Source organism: Idiotropiscis lumnitzeri, chromosome 4 (genome assembly GCF_059441095.1).
Source record: "Idiotropiscis lumnitzeri isolate Australia: NSW breed Sydney's pygmy pipehorse chromosome 4, RoL_Ilum_1.0, whole genome shotgun sequence".
Classification (NCBI taxonomy): Eukaryota; Metazoa; Chordata; class Actinopteri; order Syngnathiformes; family Syngnathidae; genus Idiotropiscis; species Idiotropiscis lumnitzeri.
The window spans coordinates 25,948,781-25,968,179 of record NC_142394.1 but is presented as its reverse complement, the minus strand read 5'-3'; the positions used below and the strand labels follow the sequence as shown (position 1 = coordinate 25,968,179).

General features: G+C 40.5%; 2 protein-coding genes across 2 annotated transcripts; one reads left to right on the top strand and one right to left on the bottom strand.

Moving 5' to 3' along the window:
- Positions 1 to 217: 217 nt before the first annotated feature.
- On the bottom strand, positions 218 to 17,475 carry LOC148338869 (uncharacterized). Its single transcript, XM_088292799.1, has 4 exons — positions 17,310 to 17,475; positions 3,312 to 3,637; positions 1,524 to 1,835; positions 218 to 1,184 (listed from the first exon to the last, which is right to left on the bottom strand). Exons 2-4 carry the CDS (start codon positions 3,480 to 3,482, stop codon positions 1,038 to 1,040), a joined length of 630 nt encoding a protein of 209 aa, XP_088148925.1. The 5' UTR covers positions 3,483 to 3,637; positions 17,310 to 17,475; the 3' UTR covers positions 218 to 1,037.
- Positions 8,786 to 17,152, top strand: LOC148338870 (uncharacterized). The gene is made up of 13 exons (XM_088293512.1): positions 8,786 to 8,936; positions 9,109 to 9,130; positions 9,751 to 9,810; positions 9,895 to 10,470; positions 10,711 to 11,076; positions 11,197 to 12,291; positions 13,744 to 14,726; positions 14,798 to 14,856; positions 14,925 to 15,112; positions 15,179 to 15,348; positions 15,830 to 15,891; positions 16,135 to 16,283; positions 16,362 to 17,152. Exons 2-13 carry the CDS (start codon positions 9,127 to 9,129, stop codon positions 16,448 to 16,450), a joined length of 3,801 nt encoding a protein of 1,266 aa, XP_088149638.1. The 5' UTR covers positions 8,786 to 8,936; positions 9,109 to 9,126; the 3' UTR covers positions 16,451 to 17,152.
- Positions 17,476 to 19,399: the final 1,924 nt, after the last annotated feature.

Sequence of the window (19,399 nt, the reverse complement as noted above, 5' to 3'; positions counted from 1 at the left end):
TTCAGCATGTGAAATATGAATGAAATTAAAAAAGTCATTACATTACTACTACTTTGTTTTTATTCTCGTAAAAGGACTGTCGTGGAAGAGAAGCTTTTCTTGAAACAATTTTTTTTTGACAAACATTTGTTTTATAGTTTATATAAATATAATTCATTTTCCTTTCCTTTGCAACATGACTTTTTTTTCATCAAAACATCTACAAGGACACCATCAAGATTTTTAAATGTGATTTATTTCTGGCGACACAATAAAAATTGATCCGCGCCAATTTTGGGTCCCCGACCCCTGAGGTTGGAAAACCTCTGGTGGTTCCAACAGTGTAGCAGCAGCACATTCAAGTAGAACATCAGGAGCAAATCATACACACAATAAAGTCCATCCTTTTTTGGAAGAATGCAGAGAGAGAAAAAAAAAACAGTCACAGTTTGTCAGTCAGTCAGACATTTTTGGCTACTTCTAGCAGTTAGTTTGTTAGTTTGTTAAATAGGTTCTAATAAATAGAATAAATTACACACAGGATTTTTGGAAAGTGGATCACTGCACACAAGCCTCAAAGCAAATGGTGACCAACTGGAGGTCAATTTAGCACTCGCAGAGGAAATACCACCAGGGCAAAGCCGGGCCTTATTAAAGGAGCTTAGTTGTTAGTGAATCAGTGTGTTGTTCCACGGGATTTGGACAGTGACAGTTGAGTTTGCCTTTTATACACCAGCTCCAATGATAACATTGTCGGACAGAACAAAGTATTAAATATGACTGCAAATAAACCAGCGTCACGTAAAACGATGCATTATTATGAATGTCAGGTGTTCTGACAAAAACGATGTGGGATGGAGACGTTTATTCAGTGCGATTCAAACATGACATGAATGCCACCGCAAAAAGGGCCAATCAGAGTTGAGCGTTGTTACGCTGGATTGGAAGTAAAACTAAGATGAGGAGTGGTGTCGAATAAAGGGACCGCCACTGTCCAAGTGGTCACATATTAATGATGGGATGCCGGCGGTTAGTGTGGAGTGAGTTCATTTGCCGCTTTAGACGTCCTGCGTTGCTCCTTCCCGCTGCGCGTGCAGAACGTGTAGAGCCCGCGTGGCGTGGTCGGCCCAGTGGACCAGCTCCAGCAGCACGCGATGTGTCCACATTTTGAGCTGGAAAGCTCCCCCGCCCCCGCCGTCGGTTTCCTGGCCACAAGACAGCCAAAGAGAGTCACCGTAACATTTTGCATCCGGTCGTTTTGTGACATGATTACGAGTACACGTCGTGTTCAATTCTGCCAGAAGGCGTATTATGAGCACGATCCTCACATTGTGGGCGGTCAGTCGGCAAAGCTGCGGGACGAACAACTCTTGTATTGGATTTCATTGGACTGTGAATAATGTTGTGTGATAGTAGACAGAATGCTGACTTCTTAGCACCATGACATGGTGAAAAGTGAGCGTTATTATCGCCGTTATTATATCGTGGGTGGTCAGACTACAACGTTGTGGGACGGACCAGTGGATAATATGCAAAGGGCGTACCTCATCACTCCGGATGTCCGGGGTGACTTCCAGTGTGGCACCGTCTGTCTGCAGAAGATGTTTGGTGGTGTGAAGTAAATGCTCTAGCCGGATTCGGACGGTGTGGCGCAGGGTCTCGTAGTCGCCCTCCAACTCGCCCCACTCCTCCTCGGCTTTGGTGATGGCGCAGTGCAGCAGGCCCAGGCACTGGCGCAGGGCAGCGTGCAGCCGGCGAACGGCCTCCTCCGGGTCGGGTTCTTCGGGGCTCGGGTTCAGGGACACCATACGGCCGCCCTCGGGGGGCTGCTCTGACAAGAAGGTCTCCTGCTCCGTCTGGAAGCGGTTGTGATTTCACAGTCGTATTGATTATTAGATGGATCGTGGCAAAAGAAGCCAGGCACAAAAATACACAATCCATTAGGGAGGCGGGAGATGCGTGGCGGCTTGCTTTTAGTCTGATTACTGTCCGCATCCTGGTGTGCTCAGGACACGCGAGAGCGTTTCCACGGGCGTGCTCGGCCAACGCGCAGCGCCAACAACTCAAAGCATGAGCAATCTTGCGTCATCCGTCCACGTCGTATGCAAAGCCTTTTTGGATGAGAGGCGAAATGTTTTCTAAGAAAATCTAGTTGTGTCTATTGGCGATCGATTCAATGCCCGGAGGAAGAAATGAGAATATCCACAAGTTTCTAGTATATTGTACACGCATTCAATTCGAATGACAAAATCCCCTGGACGACGCCTTAAGATGATGACTGTCGAAGACAAGATGATTTGAGAAAATGAAGCTATTGTTAAAAAACATTTTTGTTATACAGTGAACATGAAACCATAACTTAAATTTAAATTACTTTTGCAAAAATTCCATGAAGATAAAAAAAAAAAGCTCCAATTAGTCAAAACACGAAATAACGAAATAATAAATAGAATAAATAAAAATAAAATGTTCTATAAAGCTGCAATTAGTCTAAACATGGCATTTTGATAAATATTGCGTTTGAGGAATATAAAATAAGCAGCAAAATCCACTTGTTTTTATCCATCTCAGGGTGTGGCCATTTTGCCACGTGCTGCGGACTGAAAATGACATCAGTTAACAACCAATCATGGTTCAGCTTGCGAATGTCATGTGACCAAACTCAGAAAACAGGTGGATTATATTAATATTAATCATAATGTGCTTAGGCCAGTGGGGCGCATAGAGCATATTGTAAAGAAAATTTGGGAGTTGACTTCCCCTTTAAGATTTTATATCCAAAAGGCAAACATGTAGAACTGATTAAATTAAATCAAACCATATCATTTAAAATAAAAAGCAAAAATATATGGATATTAAAATATTAAATTTAGCCTATTTTTTTCCCCTCAAAATAAAAAATATAGATATAAAAACTGCAAAAATATCAATCATATAAGAAATAAAAACAAAAATTATATTTAGAAAAAATAAACTAAAAATAACACACCTATCCAAGTCTTCTCCCAAATCAACATATAATATAAAAAGTGCAAATGCAAAAACATGAAATTAAATCTGAACTAAAAACAAAATCATTTTTATATAAAGTACATTTTTAACAAACCCCCAATGTGAATTCTCCGTGTCAAGTCAACCAAAAAAAAAGTGAGCCCTATAAATAAAACATTTATCTAGCTGGGCTGCATCAACATTATTTACGTTACGACTTGTGATGCATTGCAACTACCCGCTGCCACCCGCGGTACTAATTCGAAGAATTAACGGACCAAAATAACGCATTCCAATGACGGAACGGAACGGTGCTGGATGTCAAAATAAGCGAGACTCACGTATAACTGCAGCAAGCGTGAACATTCGTATTGCAGCAGCCGGGCGAGGGACAGCGCTTTCCCCGTCGGCGAGCCACCAGGCACCGGCGAGCTGGGCGACCTCGTCCCCTCCTCCTCCTCCTCCTCCGGTAGCTGCTGCTGCTGCTGCTGCTGCTCCTGCTGCTCGGCCATTCCGCACAAATACGTCCGACACTTCGGTCACGGCCCACCCACCGAGCGAGGGGAGATGCCGAAAGGTGCTCGTTTGGGTGTTGCAGCCGTGGGGGAAGAAAGCTTGTCTTGGTCGCTGTTGCGGGAGGGGGACGCTAATTGGTTCCGGCGAGCATCTGCGGCCAGAGGGCGTTTTTAGGGGGACGTACAGGAGAGACAGGGGGGCTTTTTACTGTGGCAGCAACCCACCCATACAATTATGGCAAACATGCCTTGCATTGGCGTTTGTGATTCTTTGCACCTTCGCCGCCCCGCTTTTTTTTTTTAACTACAACTTTGTCACCGTTTCGATGCGGACCCAAAAAAATGAACCTTTTAAAATGAACGTATTTTGTGCTTTATTTATATTTGAATATTCCCCATTTGATATTAGATGTCATTTATTAAAAATTGGGGAAAGAATATTTTGTGTTAGCTCCAATTTAAGTAAGATGTAAACTTAAAAAAACAGCTCAGCGATTACAATGACTGAATATTTACGATAAGTATTCGTGCTAGAAGCAGTAATAGAATAAGTAGTAGTGTAAATTCATTATTCCTCTAAACTCGAGTTTGAACAGTTCTGACACCTACCACCAGGTAGCGCCAAAGGACAAATCGCATTTCAAGTCTGGGTTGCTTTTGGTTTCCTGCGACTGTATTCTTTTAGTTCACCACCAGATGGCAAAAGGTTCTACACACTGTGCCGTTGAAAAAAAAAATTATGATGACGGAGAAGAGAAAATCACCTTTTTTTCCTGTCACATACAAATGCATACACAAAATTTGACCTCTGCATTTGATCCTTCACAATGAACACACGTTAGCCGGGAGCCATATAGATACCGGCATCGATATAAAAAGGCTGAATTTCATCCATAGAGGTGGGATATTCCTTTGGCCAATCCGAACGAGCGTCATGAATACCCAGACTGCACGTGCGCTGTCTTGACGGAAATGTGTAGTGACATCTTCATATACGCACTTTGAATCAAGAAGCTGCTTTGATAAAACAATTTAAAAAATGTGACTACTGTGCTGAATAGATGAATGAACTCCATCTTGATAAATCACGTTATGTTATCGATCTATACGTGTCACACGGCTGTTACGCGGCTGATCTGATTAACGAGTTGGAGCATGCAAACGGGGGATCGGAAAATATCTTCATTCCGTCTCCACGGAAACCCGGCTGTTCGTGGCACCCGCTGCAGTTCAGGGTACGCGTGCCTTGCTCAAAGATATGCCTTCCTAAAATGGCATCTTGCGATCAAATTTAGCGTTCATAATGCGGGCGCGCTATTTGGGCAAATACAAGATGGAAACGCCAGATATTTCTCAAACTTAACAATATTTCTTCATTTTCTCATCAATACCTCGAAATGGGCTGATGGCGCTCCACTCACTGTCTTAATTTATAATAACAAATCATGTGAACCTGATGTCATGTCCAGTCCAACAATGGAAGCACTACGACATGTGACAACACCCAAATAACAATGAAATGATGACGTCTGTGATTTTGCCGATAGCTGAGCAAGAAGCGTAAAGAGCCTTATTGAATGAGTGTTTTTTTTAGCATAGCGATATTACCCAATTGAAAAAACATTTTGCAAAAAAGATATGAAATCCAAACATCACCTTGCAAAAACATGACTGGAGACTTAACTACATTTACCATCAGCAGCTAACCCACAGCTCAGATTATCAGCTACTGTTAGCTGTCTACTCCACATTCTTTACGAGTTTGAATTCCAGAGTCTTGCTTGATGTTTGAACTGTGTTTTAGTGTGTATAGAAGCCAGCCTGCTAGCCTAAAGCTAAAGCTAGGAATAGGCTAGCCTGTTTGCTAAATACTAGCTGTCTGGTTAGGTTATTGCTAGCATTAGCAGTCATTAGCAGTTACTGTAATAAAACGATAAATCATTCAGCCCAAATTCCAGATTTGGGTTCAATGTTCGTACCATGTTACAGTCGGCAAAGCAACTAGCGGGCTAATCTACAGCTAGCGCCAACTGCTAACATTAGTGTTCAAATCATTTTGGTGCTTAGGTTTTGTTTGATATTTGGAGCGTGCTAGTGGGCAACCTAACGCTTACCAGAGATGGGGACTAGTCTCTAAAGCAGGCGTGGGCAAATACGGCCCGGGGGCCACATGCGGCCCGTTAAACGTTTTAATCCGGCCCGCCGAACGTGAAAAAAATTAAATGAATAAACCTTGTTCAAGTTTGTGGTTTTTCAAAGACAGATATTTTGTTGTAATGCTTTTGTTCACTTTCATTTCAAATTAAAAAAATTAAAAATTAAAATCCATCCATCTGCTCTTGGGCCATTCTGTCAAATTTTAGAACCTATTGTGGCCCGCCAATCAAAAAGTTTGCCCACCCCTGCTCTAAAGCAAAATCCAAGTCAAGCCTCAAGTCGACGACCCACAAGTCCAAGTCAAGTCCAAGTCTTTAGATGCCAAGTCAAAATCAAGTCCAAGTCTCTGATCATGAGTCCAAGTCAAAAGCAATAACGCACAGCAGCGCTGCAGTAGCCTCTTGTTCCTCCTGTTTGGAAAATAAAATAGTGAATAGTAAAAAAATAACAACTTAAGTCTCTCACGAGTCTGATTTGTGAATCCCCAGCTCTGCTGCTTATTGAAGCACGGGGTCAACCGTTTTAAAACTGAGAGCTACTCCTTGGCTATTGATGAGGGCGAATGGCAACCAGTTTGATAAATACTTTTAAAATAATAAGTGTGCTCAAATTACGTTTATATACTATAATTTAAGTATTCTACAGTCAATGAAATTTAAATACACTGTAAATTTACATTCATGTGATATTATTATTATATGTTGTGATTAATAAATATATGAAAAGAAAAATGTGTTCATTTTGTAATTGTGTCGGTTCGCTTTTCCATTTCGAAAAAAAGCGGCCGAGGACACCACGTCACGGAAATGTACTTTCCAACGCAAAAAAAATGGCCAATTCTGTGAGGACAGTCCTGATAACAGTCAGCCACTGCAAGCAAGCCTGGTCGCTAGACAACAATCTGCAGCACAAATTCGATGTTAATCAGCAGACAGACACTCAAAGACGTGGGAAGTAAGTATGCCAGACATGTGGACAATGCGCTTGTGTGTACGGCGTAAAAAAAAAGACACAAAGGCTGAAAAAACTTTGACGTTGGTCTGTCGCTGTCATCGATGGATAAGCATCATTCGCCAACGCGAATCACTCGAAGGGTTTCAACATTTTCAGAACCAAGAGCAAAAATAGACCAGGGCTTCATTTCGAGGCTTGAAATGTTCAAAAGCAAAAACATATCATTCAGAATAGCAATTTCAGAAAGTAATGTATTGGCTTACATTTCATGACATTTGATAGAGTCGAGTTGCTCTTTCTCTTTCTGCCCACCTACTTTTGATGTTGATAAAAGTATTATCTTATGTCATCAAAATCAAAATGACTCTATTTGACATAATGTCAAAATGCTTTCACCTTTGGTAAAAGCAAGTAAGTAATCATTTTTACAATGTATTAGTCATCAAGATATATTAAATAAATAAGTAAAGGCTCAATTACATCTTTATGAAATAATGGAAATAAATGATCTAATATGAATAATCTTTATCAACTGTATGGGCCAAACGTTTATAAATTCACCTACTCATTAAAAAAAATGTTTTAAACAACTACTTTTTTATTTTAAGAAGCGAACAATTGGTTACAAATATAAATCTTCAACAAGTAGGTTGTTGTTTTTTATGACCAAAAAACTATTCAACAGTGACTCGTATTTTTTTTTGTAAATGTAAAATGACAAAAAAAATAAAATTTGTCAGAAAAACATTCATGCAGCATATTATTTTTTTTTAATATTCCTAATATTTAAATCAAAACGATTTGCCCCCTGCGAAAGTATACATTTATTTCCAAACATAAAAGAATCATAAAATGTCATTGTAATAGTAAAATAGTGAGTGTGACAAACAATTTGAGACAAAAGCTCATGAAAGCTTAAATCGTGGAACAAGGAAATTAATTGCCGTTGGGGTTGAGCGCATGCGCGGATCACGTGATGTCGCCGTAAAATAACAGTGACGCTCTTCCGTCAACCCCCCCCCCCCCCCCCTCCTACAACAAAAAGAGCTCAAAGAAACAAAATTGTTCCTCCGATAAGACACACCTTGACAAACGTGTGCGTGTGAGACTCTGCACCATTTCTCATGAAATCGTGTCACCCTGTTGTTTTCAAGGACATTTATGTGTGTCGATTTCTTGCCTGGATTCCACTTCCGTTGCCAACTGGACTGTCAGTCTGTTTGCCAAACGCAAATTTGACACTCAAACAATAAATGTGTCATTCATGTGTTTCATCATGACTTAATATGTTTGCGTGTTGTTCAGTATATTTACTTTTATTACACATCAGGTTCGTTAGAATGATCAATTATATGTCATTCATCAATATTTTTGGTGTGTAAATTCATTAGTCTATGTTGATAAAATCATTTACGGCGTACAGTCTGGGATTATTTATTTACTGGACAAAATATCAGTTCCAATCATTAATAAATAAATTAAAAATAAATCTTATTGATATAAATATTGATCAAATGTAGCATTGAAATATTTAATATTAAAGTCCATACTATGGAGTTAAATATCGTTGACTTTACCAGCTAGAGTATGATTGAAAATTTTGCATTTTCCTTTCAAAGTGTCCAATTCATTATTAAATAACATTAAATAATTATTTAAATAAATTTGGAAAGGAACTTATCCCTTTCACATGCAAGTAACATGTAATATGTAATATATTACATTTTGGAAGTAACTTGCCCAACACTAATGTCAGTATAATTTCCCAGTTCAAATCCATCATTAAACAATTCATGTTTTTAAGTATATTTTACGCTTTCTTAATGACTCACTTGAGCCAATTCAGACAGCAAATTGGCCTTTTTTGCAAACAGGTGCATCTTTTGTTTTCTTTCTATTTCTTCTTGACAAGTGTGCTTATTTTGCGCCCCAAAATTCCTTTGTCATGAGAAACTGGACCTGTTGCAACATGCACAAAAAAATATTGTCGCATGTTTTCAATAAATATGTCGCCAAGTTGGTTGACGCAAGTGGAATGTTTGACTTATTGTCTTGAGAAGTGACCGGGGGAATGGCACAAAGAAATGACAGTGGTTGGGGCAGTTTGGTTTCTTTTGTTCTCTCTTTGTCTGCATCACTTGATGCCACGAAACCTTCGGCACAATTTGTGACCAGCGTCACTTCCCTTCACCTTCTTCCATACAAATACACAAGCACGTACAGTATACATGCAAACACCGGAGACCACATTAAGACTGAGCAACCCAGCAGGGTGGACAAAACCACATACACTTCTGTTTTAAAATTATGCAGATATAAAAAAAAAAACAGCAGGGACAGGTAAGTGTTTTGTAAGTCTCAAGCTATTAAAATATATTTGTAATTATTTGTAAACATGGCAACCACTGCTAACATTTTAAAAATAAACCTTTACATGAAATATTTCATAAATATCTAATTATGTAGAAGTCACAATTATTTGGTAACACTTTTAAATTGTTTGTTTCTGTAGGTATTTTTCAATTTGGGAATGGGTAAGTGCATTTATTTCTTTACATTGAAAATGTGATGAAAATTATTTTGAAACCGAAATTAATTAATTTCTTTTTATTTAGATATTTCTAAGGTTACAAATATTAAAACATTTCTTAGGAGATATATGTTTAAATCTTTGACACAAAAGACCGTAAAACATGAAATCCTTTATTGGAAAATGAATTAATTAAATTTTTTAAACTAATTCAAGTTTTTAAAAAATTTGCACATGATCATTTTTCCAATAAACTATTTTAACCTGAGATTTTATCTCAATGGAGAAATAAATAACACACTTTCAAAATAATTGTTACATTTTATTTTACAATATTCTGTCATTTATACACGTAGGAGAAAAACATGTTATGTCTTCATAGGGAAAATATATTTTAAAAAAATAAATAATTGAAATAAAATGTTAATATAATTGTAATATTGTGGAATAAAATGATGAAATGACACCTATATTATAAAGCATACTGACACAAATTCACATTTTGATTCATTCATACAAAATTACAACTGAACATGACATGAAATTGAAACTCAACTGCAATGACAAAAATTATCGTAATAAAACTGACTGTTCAAATGTTTAACTGAAATTTGTGTTTTGCAGGTCCAATAAAAGAAACAATGCGTGCTGCAGAATGCTTAGTAATTTGTCTACTACTTTACGGTAATTCATCTCTGCGCTATGAAGAAAATGACCGGTTTAAAAGGTAGATGACTAATCTTTCTGATCTTCACATCTTCATCCAAGTTGGTGCAGACACCACTGAAATTTTGAGTACAACTGGAGAAGCAACAACTGAAGTTGAGGCAACAACTGGAATAGCGACAACAAATGAAGCAGAGGCAACAACTGAAGTTGTGACAACTGGAATAGATACAGCAGCCGGAATAGACACAACAAATGAAGCCGAGACAACAACCATCGTAGCGACAACTGGTGGTGCAACTACCACTGGAGGTTTAACTACAACTGGAGAAGCAACAACTGAAGTTGTGACAACAACCGAAACAGCTACAACAACTCAAGCAGAGACAACAACTGGAGTGGCAACAACAACTGATGGCGCAACAACCACTGGAGGTTTAACTACAACTGGAGAAGCAACAACTGAAGTTGTGACAACAACCGAAATAGTGACAATAACGGAAGCAGAGACAACAACCGGAATCGCAACAACTGGTGGTGCAACAACCACTGGAGGTTTAACGACAACTGGAGAAGCAACAACTGAAGTTGTGACAACAACCGAAACAGCTACAACAACTCAAGCAGAGACAACAACTGGAGTGGCAACAACAACTGATGGCGCAACAACCACTGGAGGTTTAACTACAACTGGAGAAGCAACAACTGAAGTTGTGACAACAACCGAACTAGTGACAACAACGGAAGCAGAGACAACAACCGGAATCGCAACAACTGGTGGCGCAACAACCACTGGAGGTTTAACTACAACTGGAGAAGCAACAACTGAAGTTGTGACAACAACCGAATTAGTGACAACAACGGAAGCAGAGACAACAACCGGAATCGCAACAACTGGTGGTGCAACAACCACTGGAGGTTTAACTACAACTGGAGAAGCAACAACTGAAGTTGTGACAACAACCGAAACAGCTACAACAACTCAAGCAGAGACAACAACTGGAGTGGCAACAACAACTGATGGCGCAACAACCACTGGAGGTTTAACTACAACTGGAGAAGCAACAACTGAAGTTGTGACAACAACCGAAATAGTGACAATAACGGAAGCAGAGACAACAACCGGAATCGCAACAACTGGTGGTGCAACAACCACTGGAGGTTTAACGACAACTGGAGAAGCAACAACTGAAGTTGTGACAACAACCGAAACAGCTACAACAACTCAAGCAGAGACAACAACTGGAGTGGCAACAACAACTGATGGCGCAACAACCACTGGAGGTTTAACTACAACTGGAGAAGCAACAACTGAAGTTGTGACAACAACCGAACTAGTGACAACAACGGAAGCAGAGACAACAACCGGAATCGCAACAACTGGTGGCGCAACAACCACTGGAGGTTTAACTACAACTGGAGAAGCAACAACTGAAGTTGTGACAACAACCGAAATAGTGACAACAACGGAAGCAGAGACAACAACCGGAATCGCAACAACTGGTGGTGCAACAACCACTGGAGGTTTAACTACAACTGGAGAAGCAACAACTGAAGTTGTGACAACAACCGAAATAGTGACAATAACGGAAGCAGAGACAACAACCGGAATCGCAACAACTGGTGGTGCAACAACCACTGGAGGTTTAACGACAACTGGAGAAGCAACAACTGAAGTTGTGACAACAACCGAAACAGCTACAACAACTCAAGCAGAGACAACAACTGGAGTGGCAACAACAACTGATGGCGCAACAACCACTGGAGGTTTAACTACAACTGGAGAAGCAACAACTGAAGTTGTGACAACAACCGAACTAGTGACAACAACGGAAGCAGAGACAACAACCGGAATCGCAACAACTGGTGGCGCAACAACCACTGGAGGTTTAACTACAACTGGAGAAGCAACAACTGAAGTTGTGACAACAACCGAAACAGCTACAACAACTCAAGCAGAGACAACAACTGGAGTGGCAACAACAACTGATGGCGCAACAACCACTGGAGGTTTAACTACAACTGGAGAAGCAACAACTGAAGTTGTGACAACAACCGAACTAGTGACAACAACGGAAGCAGAGACAACAACCGGAATCGCAACAACTGGTGGCGCAACAACCACTGGAGGTTTAACTACAACTGGAGAAGCAACAACTGAAGTTGTGACAACAACCGAAACAGCTACAACAACTCAAGCAGAGACAACAACTGGAGTGGCAACAACAACTGATGGCGCAACAACCACTGGAGGTTTAACTACAACTGGAGAAGCAACAACTGAAGTTGTGACAACAACCGAAATAGTGACAACAACGGAAGCAGAGACAACAACTGGAGTGGCAACAACAACTGATGGCGCAACAACCACTGGAGGTTTAACTACAACTGGAGAAGCAACAACTGAAGTTGTGACAACAACCGAAACAGCTACAACAACTCAAGCAGAGACAACAACTGGAGTGGCAATAACAACTGATGGCGCAACAACCACTGGAGGTTTAACTACAACTGGAGAAGCAACAACTGAAGTTGTGACAACAACCGAAATAGTGACAACAACGGAAGCAGAGACAACAACCGGAATCGCAACAACTGGTGGCGCAACAACCACTGGAGGTTTAACTACAACTGGAGAAGCAACAACTGAAGTTGTGACAACAACCGAAACAGCTACAACAACTCAAGCAGAGACAACAACTGGAGTGGCAACAACAACTGATGGCACAACAACCACTGGAGGTTTAACTACAACTGGAGAAGCAACAACTGAAGTTGTGACAACAACCGAAATAGTGACAACAACGGAAGCAGAGACAACAACCGGAATCGCAACAACTGGTGGTGCAACAACCACTGGAGGTTTAACTACAACTGGAGAAGCAACAACTGAAGTTGTGACAACAACCGAAATAGTGACAACAACGGAAGCAGAGACAACAACCGGAATCGCAACAACTGGTGGCGCAACAACCACTGGAGGTTTAACTACAACTGGAGAAGCAACAACTGAAGTTGTGACAACAACCGAAACAGCTACAACAACTCAAGCAGAGACAACAACTGGAGTGGCAACAACAACTGATGGCGCAACAACCACTGGAGGTTTAACTACAACTGGAGAAGCAACAACTGAAGTTGTGACAACAACCGAAATAGTGACAACAACGGAAGCAGAGACAACAACCGGAATCGCAACAACTGGTGGTGCAACAACCACTGGAGGTTTAACGACAACTGGAGAAGCAACAACTGAAGTTGTGACAACAACCGAAATAGTGACAACAACGGAAGCAGAGACAACAACCGGAATCGCAACAACTGGTGGTGCAATAACCACTGGAGGTTTAACTACAACTGGAGAAGCAACAACTGAAGTTGTGACAACAACCGAAACAGCTACAACAACTCAAGCAGAGACAACAACTGGAGTGGCAACAACAACTGATGGCGCAACAACCACTGGAGGTTTAACTACAACTGGAGAAGCAACAACTGAAGTTGTGACAACAACCGAAATAGTGACAACAACGGAAGCAGAGACAACAACCGGAATCGCAACAACTGGTGGCGCAACAACCACTGGAGGTTTAACTACAACTGGAGAAGCAACAACTGAAGTTGTGACAACAACCGAAACAGCTACAACAACTCAAGCAGAGACAACAACTGGAGTGGCAACAACAACTGATGGCGCAACAACCACTGGAGGTTTAACTACAACTGGAGAAGCAACAACTGAAGTTGTGACAACAACCGAAATAGTGACAACAACGGAAGCAGAGACAACAACCGGAATCGCAACAACTGGTGGCGCAACAACCACTGGAGGTTTAACTACAACTGGAGAAGCAACAACTGAAGTTGTGACAACAACCGAAATAGTGACAACAACGGAAGCAGAGACAACAACCGGAATCGCAACAACTGGTGGCGCAACAACCACTGGAGGTTTAACTACAACTAGAGAAGCAACAACTGAAGTTGTGACAACAACCGAAACAGCTACAACAACTCAAGCAGAGACAACAACTGGAGTGGCAACAACAACTGATGGCGCAACAACCACTGGAGGTTTAACTACAACTGGAGAAGCAACAACTGAAGTTGTGACAACAACCGAAATAGTGACAACAACGGAAGCAGAGACAACAACCGGAATCGCAACAACTGGTGGTGCAACAACCACTGGAGGTTTAACTACAACTGGAGAAGCAACAACTGAAGCAGAGACAACAACTGGAGTCGCAACAACAACTGGTGTTGCAACAACCTCTGGAGTTTTAACTACAACAGGAGAAGCAACAACTGAAGCAGAGACAACAACTGGAGTCGCAACAACAACTGGTGTTGCAACAACCTCCGCAGTGTTAACTACAACAGGAGAAGCAACAACTGAAGCAGAGACAACAACTGGAGTCGCAACAACAACTGGTGGTGCAACAACCTCTGGAGTTTTAACTACAACAGGAGACGCAACAACTGAAGCAGAGACAACAACTGGAGTCGCAACAACCTCTGGAGTTTTAACTACAACAGGAGAAGCAACAACTGGAATCACAATAACAACTGGTGTTGCAACAACCTCTGGAGTTTTAACTACAACAGGAGACGCAACAACTGAAGTGGAGACAACAACTGGAATAGCGACAACAACTCAAACAGAGGCAACAACTGGAGTCACAGCAACAACTGCTGTTGCAACAACCACTGGAGTTTTAACTACAACTGTCGTAGCAACAACAACTAGTATGGTAAACACAACCACTCTATCGACGACATCCACACCAACAACGACCACCACAACCCTTGCACCTGCCCCGGTTGTGATTGTTGTGATAGTAGTTGCTGTAGTGTTTGAACCATTTGTACCGCAACTGGAAAATGTCAACAGTCCAGAATACAGGGAACTTTCTGCTCGAATCCTCTTGGTGGTGAGTACAATCATGGTTTGGTGTTTCATTGTTTGGTGTCACTGGAGCGAACGTTTGTTTTCTTGCCACAGTATGACGTCATATACAGAAGGTTCACAACCTACAGACGCTGTGTCGTGAGAGGCTTCCGGTAACATCAGCTCCAAATCGATGTAGATGTTGTCATGTATCAATGTCAATAACACATTTCGAATGCAGCCGAGCTGGGACCGGCATCCGAATAGATAACACCGAGGCGGATGTCGACATCGAGTTCAACGAGAACACCACAACTGGCGAAGCGATTCCCAGCACACAAGCCGTGGCCGATACGTTACAAGAAGCCGTTGCCGACTCCAACAACAACTTCAGCCTCGCCTTTGACCCGCAGTCCATCGAAGCTTTTGGTCAGCTATCGCTCGTTCAATCCGGAACCACTTCTGAATTCATCCACTTACGATTGATTTTTACAGTGAGCAGCACAACAAGCACGACGACTGTTGCGCCGGCGAGCACAACCAGCGCCGAAGCAATCACAACGCGACGGGTGACGTTCCGATCGGCGGGAGAGCAGTTCATCACCGACTTGTTGGATTCATCTACGGCGGCATTTATCAGTCGCGCCTTCACCATCAAGACAACAGTAAGCACAAGAGATAGCACTGACATGAGACATGAAATGCCGTCAAATTTCAGCATTTCTCTCGTAAAATGCCAACATTTGTCTCATATTTCACAATTTTGGCAACATTTCCACTGTGCCAAAATATCAATTTATTCCTATAAAAGCTGACATTTTTATTGTACAATCACACCATCCATCTTTATCGTAGTTCACCATAGGTGTGGTAACATTCCGACTTCAATTGCGCAAAATTACGACTTAACGCTCATATAATTCAATGACAATTTCTGATTGGCATGATCTGCGTAGTATCATTCGAACCTTAAATGTGCCAAATTACAGTACACACACACATACATATATATATATATATATATATATATATATATATATATATATATCAAATTACTTGATCAGTACTGTATTTGAAAAAAAAATGGAGAATTTCTTTGGTGTTTTGGTCGTGCTACGACTGCATCTTTTGTTTGTGTTTCAACAGCTTGAACCTCTGTACCGAATGAAAATCTCTTCATTCCGAACCCTTGACTTGGTTTCATTCAGGTCAGTTGTTGATCAAGGCACAATGGACAATAACAGTGTTAATCATAATAATAATTAGGGATGGGCCAGTACCAGGTACAATTCTAGGTACCAGACCTTATTTTAAGGGGTCAGGTACTCATGGAGGAGACTGAAGTACTGTACTTGTATCAGTCTGGGAAAAAAAGTAGCACAAAATATATCAAATAGAAATGATGGCAATATGGATACAATGCATACAAGTGTGCCTTGTACATCTGGCAGGAACGGCTCCATCATCAACGACATGAACTTGAGGTTTGCGTCGAGCTCGGTGCCCAACAACAACGTCATCGCTAGCGTTTTGGTGGACGCTGCGGCCAACATCACGGCCTTTAACGTGGACACGTCGTACATTTTCGTGGACGGCATGCGTAAGAGAGCCAAAAAGTGTCCAGAAGCCGTTCGACTGAGTAAAATCAATAAATGACATTTCTTGTTTTGTTTTTCAGAATTTTCAAGTGGAACAAGCCTCAAAACGAACCTGATCAGCACCTCCTGCCTGGTGCTGCTCTCATGGTTACTGGCAAAGCAGCAGTAATTCGGCTTTTTTTTTTTTTTTCAAAGTCTGCATTCGAGGGAATATATGATGCCCTTTTTGACATGTACTGTTTTTTTTTCATATATTTAGATATATATTATAAATTACAAAATCAAGTGTGGTCCCACTTCAGCTTTAAATAAACCAAATTATGACATTTTCTTTTGTAAAATGCCAACATTTCGTGTCTCACCAGTCTGCTAGTTAAACAACTTTTAAAGTGCAATTGTTTTTGTAAAAAATCCGTTTCTGGTTCAATGACAACATTTTGATGATGAAATATGGGAGCATTCTGACTTCAAATGTGTGAAAATGAAAAAGACTTTTTGCAAAATGCTAACATTTGTCTGATATTTCGCCAGGGTGCTTAACAAACATCTTCACACATGCCAAATTAGGAAAATAATCCCTTAAAATGTGATGTTAATGTTTTTTTTCTGTAAACTACCAACATTTACGGCACAGATCTGGTGACAATACGACTTTAAATATGACAAAGTGCACAGCTTTTCTAATAAAACAACTTTTTTTCTCGTTAATAGCAACATTTTTAGCTGGAATGAGACTGATCAACTAATGTTGAGAACATTTTCTTCTACATTCGCTTCTTGGACCAAACTAGTTTTGTGCTGAAAATACGACTAACTATCCCAAATCTGTACTTGTATTGTTTGCGTGACAATAAAGCAATTCTACATTTAAGCATGTGTATTTTTTCTGTTCACAATCCTCCCACACACACTTGGGGAGAAACGAGTCCATGAGGAATTCAAATACATGGATTAAAAAAAAATGCAGGTTTAGTTGGTGTGAAGATAAATCAGGTAAACTGAAACGACAATTGTTCGGTAACACTTACGTCACTGGTGTGAAGGCCACTTTAAAAAAACAAACAAAAAAAAAAAACAACCCACAATTGCTGAATTGAATAATACAGCACCGGCGATCAGCGTCACCTGCTAATGGCTAGCAGCTAGCCGCTAAACGAGTGCCCCATAAATGCTGGCAACAGCCGTTGCACTTCTTTTCAAAGGGAGGTTTATTCCAGAGGTGAAAATGGACTCTCTTCCTTCTGATCAGTTTTTTTTTTTAACAAACCAGGCTTAGTCAAATGTGCTCTTTTAGCCAGCAAAATTGATATTTTGGCAAATAGCCCCAAATCTCACCTACTGTTTTTAGAGAAAATACGGTTTTCTGCTAAGCACTGTTTAAATCGGGTGTGGGCAAACTACGGCCCGGGGGCCACATGCGGCCCGTTAAACGTTGTCATTTGGCCCGCCGAACGAAAAAAATTAAATGAATAAACCTTGTTAATGTTTTATTTTCTAAATACAGTGGTTTTTCAAAGACATATATATTGTAATGCTTTCGTTCACTTTCATTTCAAATTAAATGTATTTTTTTTTTCTACGATGAGGTAAGGTTACGTAAACACTCCATCCATCTGCTCCTGGTCCAGCCCCTCTGCCAAATTTTAGAACCCATTGTGGCCCGCCAATCAAAAAGTTTGGATCATGCCTTTTCTGTTGCCGGTCCTTCCCTATGGAATGACCTCCCATTAAATTTGAGGCAAGCCCCCTCTCTGTCCATTTTTAAAACTCCATATGGAAGGCGCTTTGTTACAGCTCCAGCTGTTGTGAAATGTGCTATATAAATAAAATTGTATTGAATTGTATTGTATTTTTAAAAAAAAAAGAAAACGAGTTGGTCATTCATTAAGTGAAATGTGCTATTTTTTCTTTAAACCAAGCATAAAATAAAAAAAAAAAAATATATATATATATATATATATATTATTATTATTTTTTTTTAATTATGAATACTCGATTATTCAATAGCTGGGGTATTGAAATACAAAAATATTAAATAGCTACAGCCCGAATACATCCATGCAGATTGTTTTTAAAACACCTTATTCTGCAGATTGCTAGTGAACCGGTAGAACGTGTGGAAAACAAAACAAAACACGTCAGGAATGCACAGCCAAAAAACACAAGCGTTGCCTTTTTCAGCGTTATTCACAGAATAAGGAAGCGAGCGGAAGCGTTATGAGACGAAGCAGCCGCTATAGAAAGCGTTGCCACCGTAGCGCCACCCTCCGCGCAGCCGCCATCTTGATTTGTTGAGTGAGCGTTGTCGATAAAGCAGAGCTTGCCGTATTCTGTGTCGCGGTCACAGGAAAAGCAGGATGAAATAGCTCGTAGAAATTGCAACAGTTACCGAGAAATCAACGCAAGGTTGACGCAGAGAATATGTACATTCTACAACTACAACAAGTCCTCCAGTTACAACGTACTTCACGTATGATGTTTCGACTTTACGACGGCTGTGCCTTGTCTGACATTTTAGGTCCTCACTGCAGGCAAATGCGACCCAAGTCAGATTTTATTTTTTGCGTGTATGTGACATGTATTTGATTTTTTTTTATTATTTTTTTTTTGGGGGTAGTCTGATTATGTGTGGCACCCGATTATAAGGCTTGCTTCTATGAATTTCACACACTGGCACACTCGTACACACAGAAAATTTGAATTTACCACATTCACCCCACTCTTCTACACCTCAACCAGTTTTCTTTTTTTTTTTTTTACCTTATTAAAAAAAAAGGGACTGTTTTATCAGCCTCAGGGGGGATTTTTTGCCTTTTCTGTTGCCGGTCCTTTCCTATGGAATGAGCTCCCATTAAATGTTAGGCAAGCTTTGCTCTTTGTCCACTTTTAAAACCCGTTTGAAGACACATTTTATTTAGCCTTCGACTCAACACGAGACTGTCGCTGTTCTGCTATTATTCTGGTGTCGATTGTAAATGTGCTTATGTGTTTTAATTTCAGTTCTAATCACCTGCTAATTTATATGACGCTTTGTTACAGCTCCAGTTGATGTGAAATGTGCAATATAAATAAAAGTAGATTGTATCGTAGGCTGTGGCGCCACCTTGTGGTTTTTGAG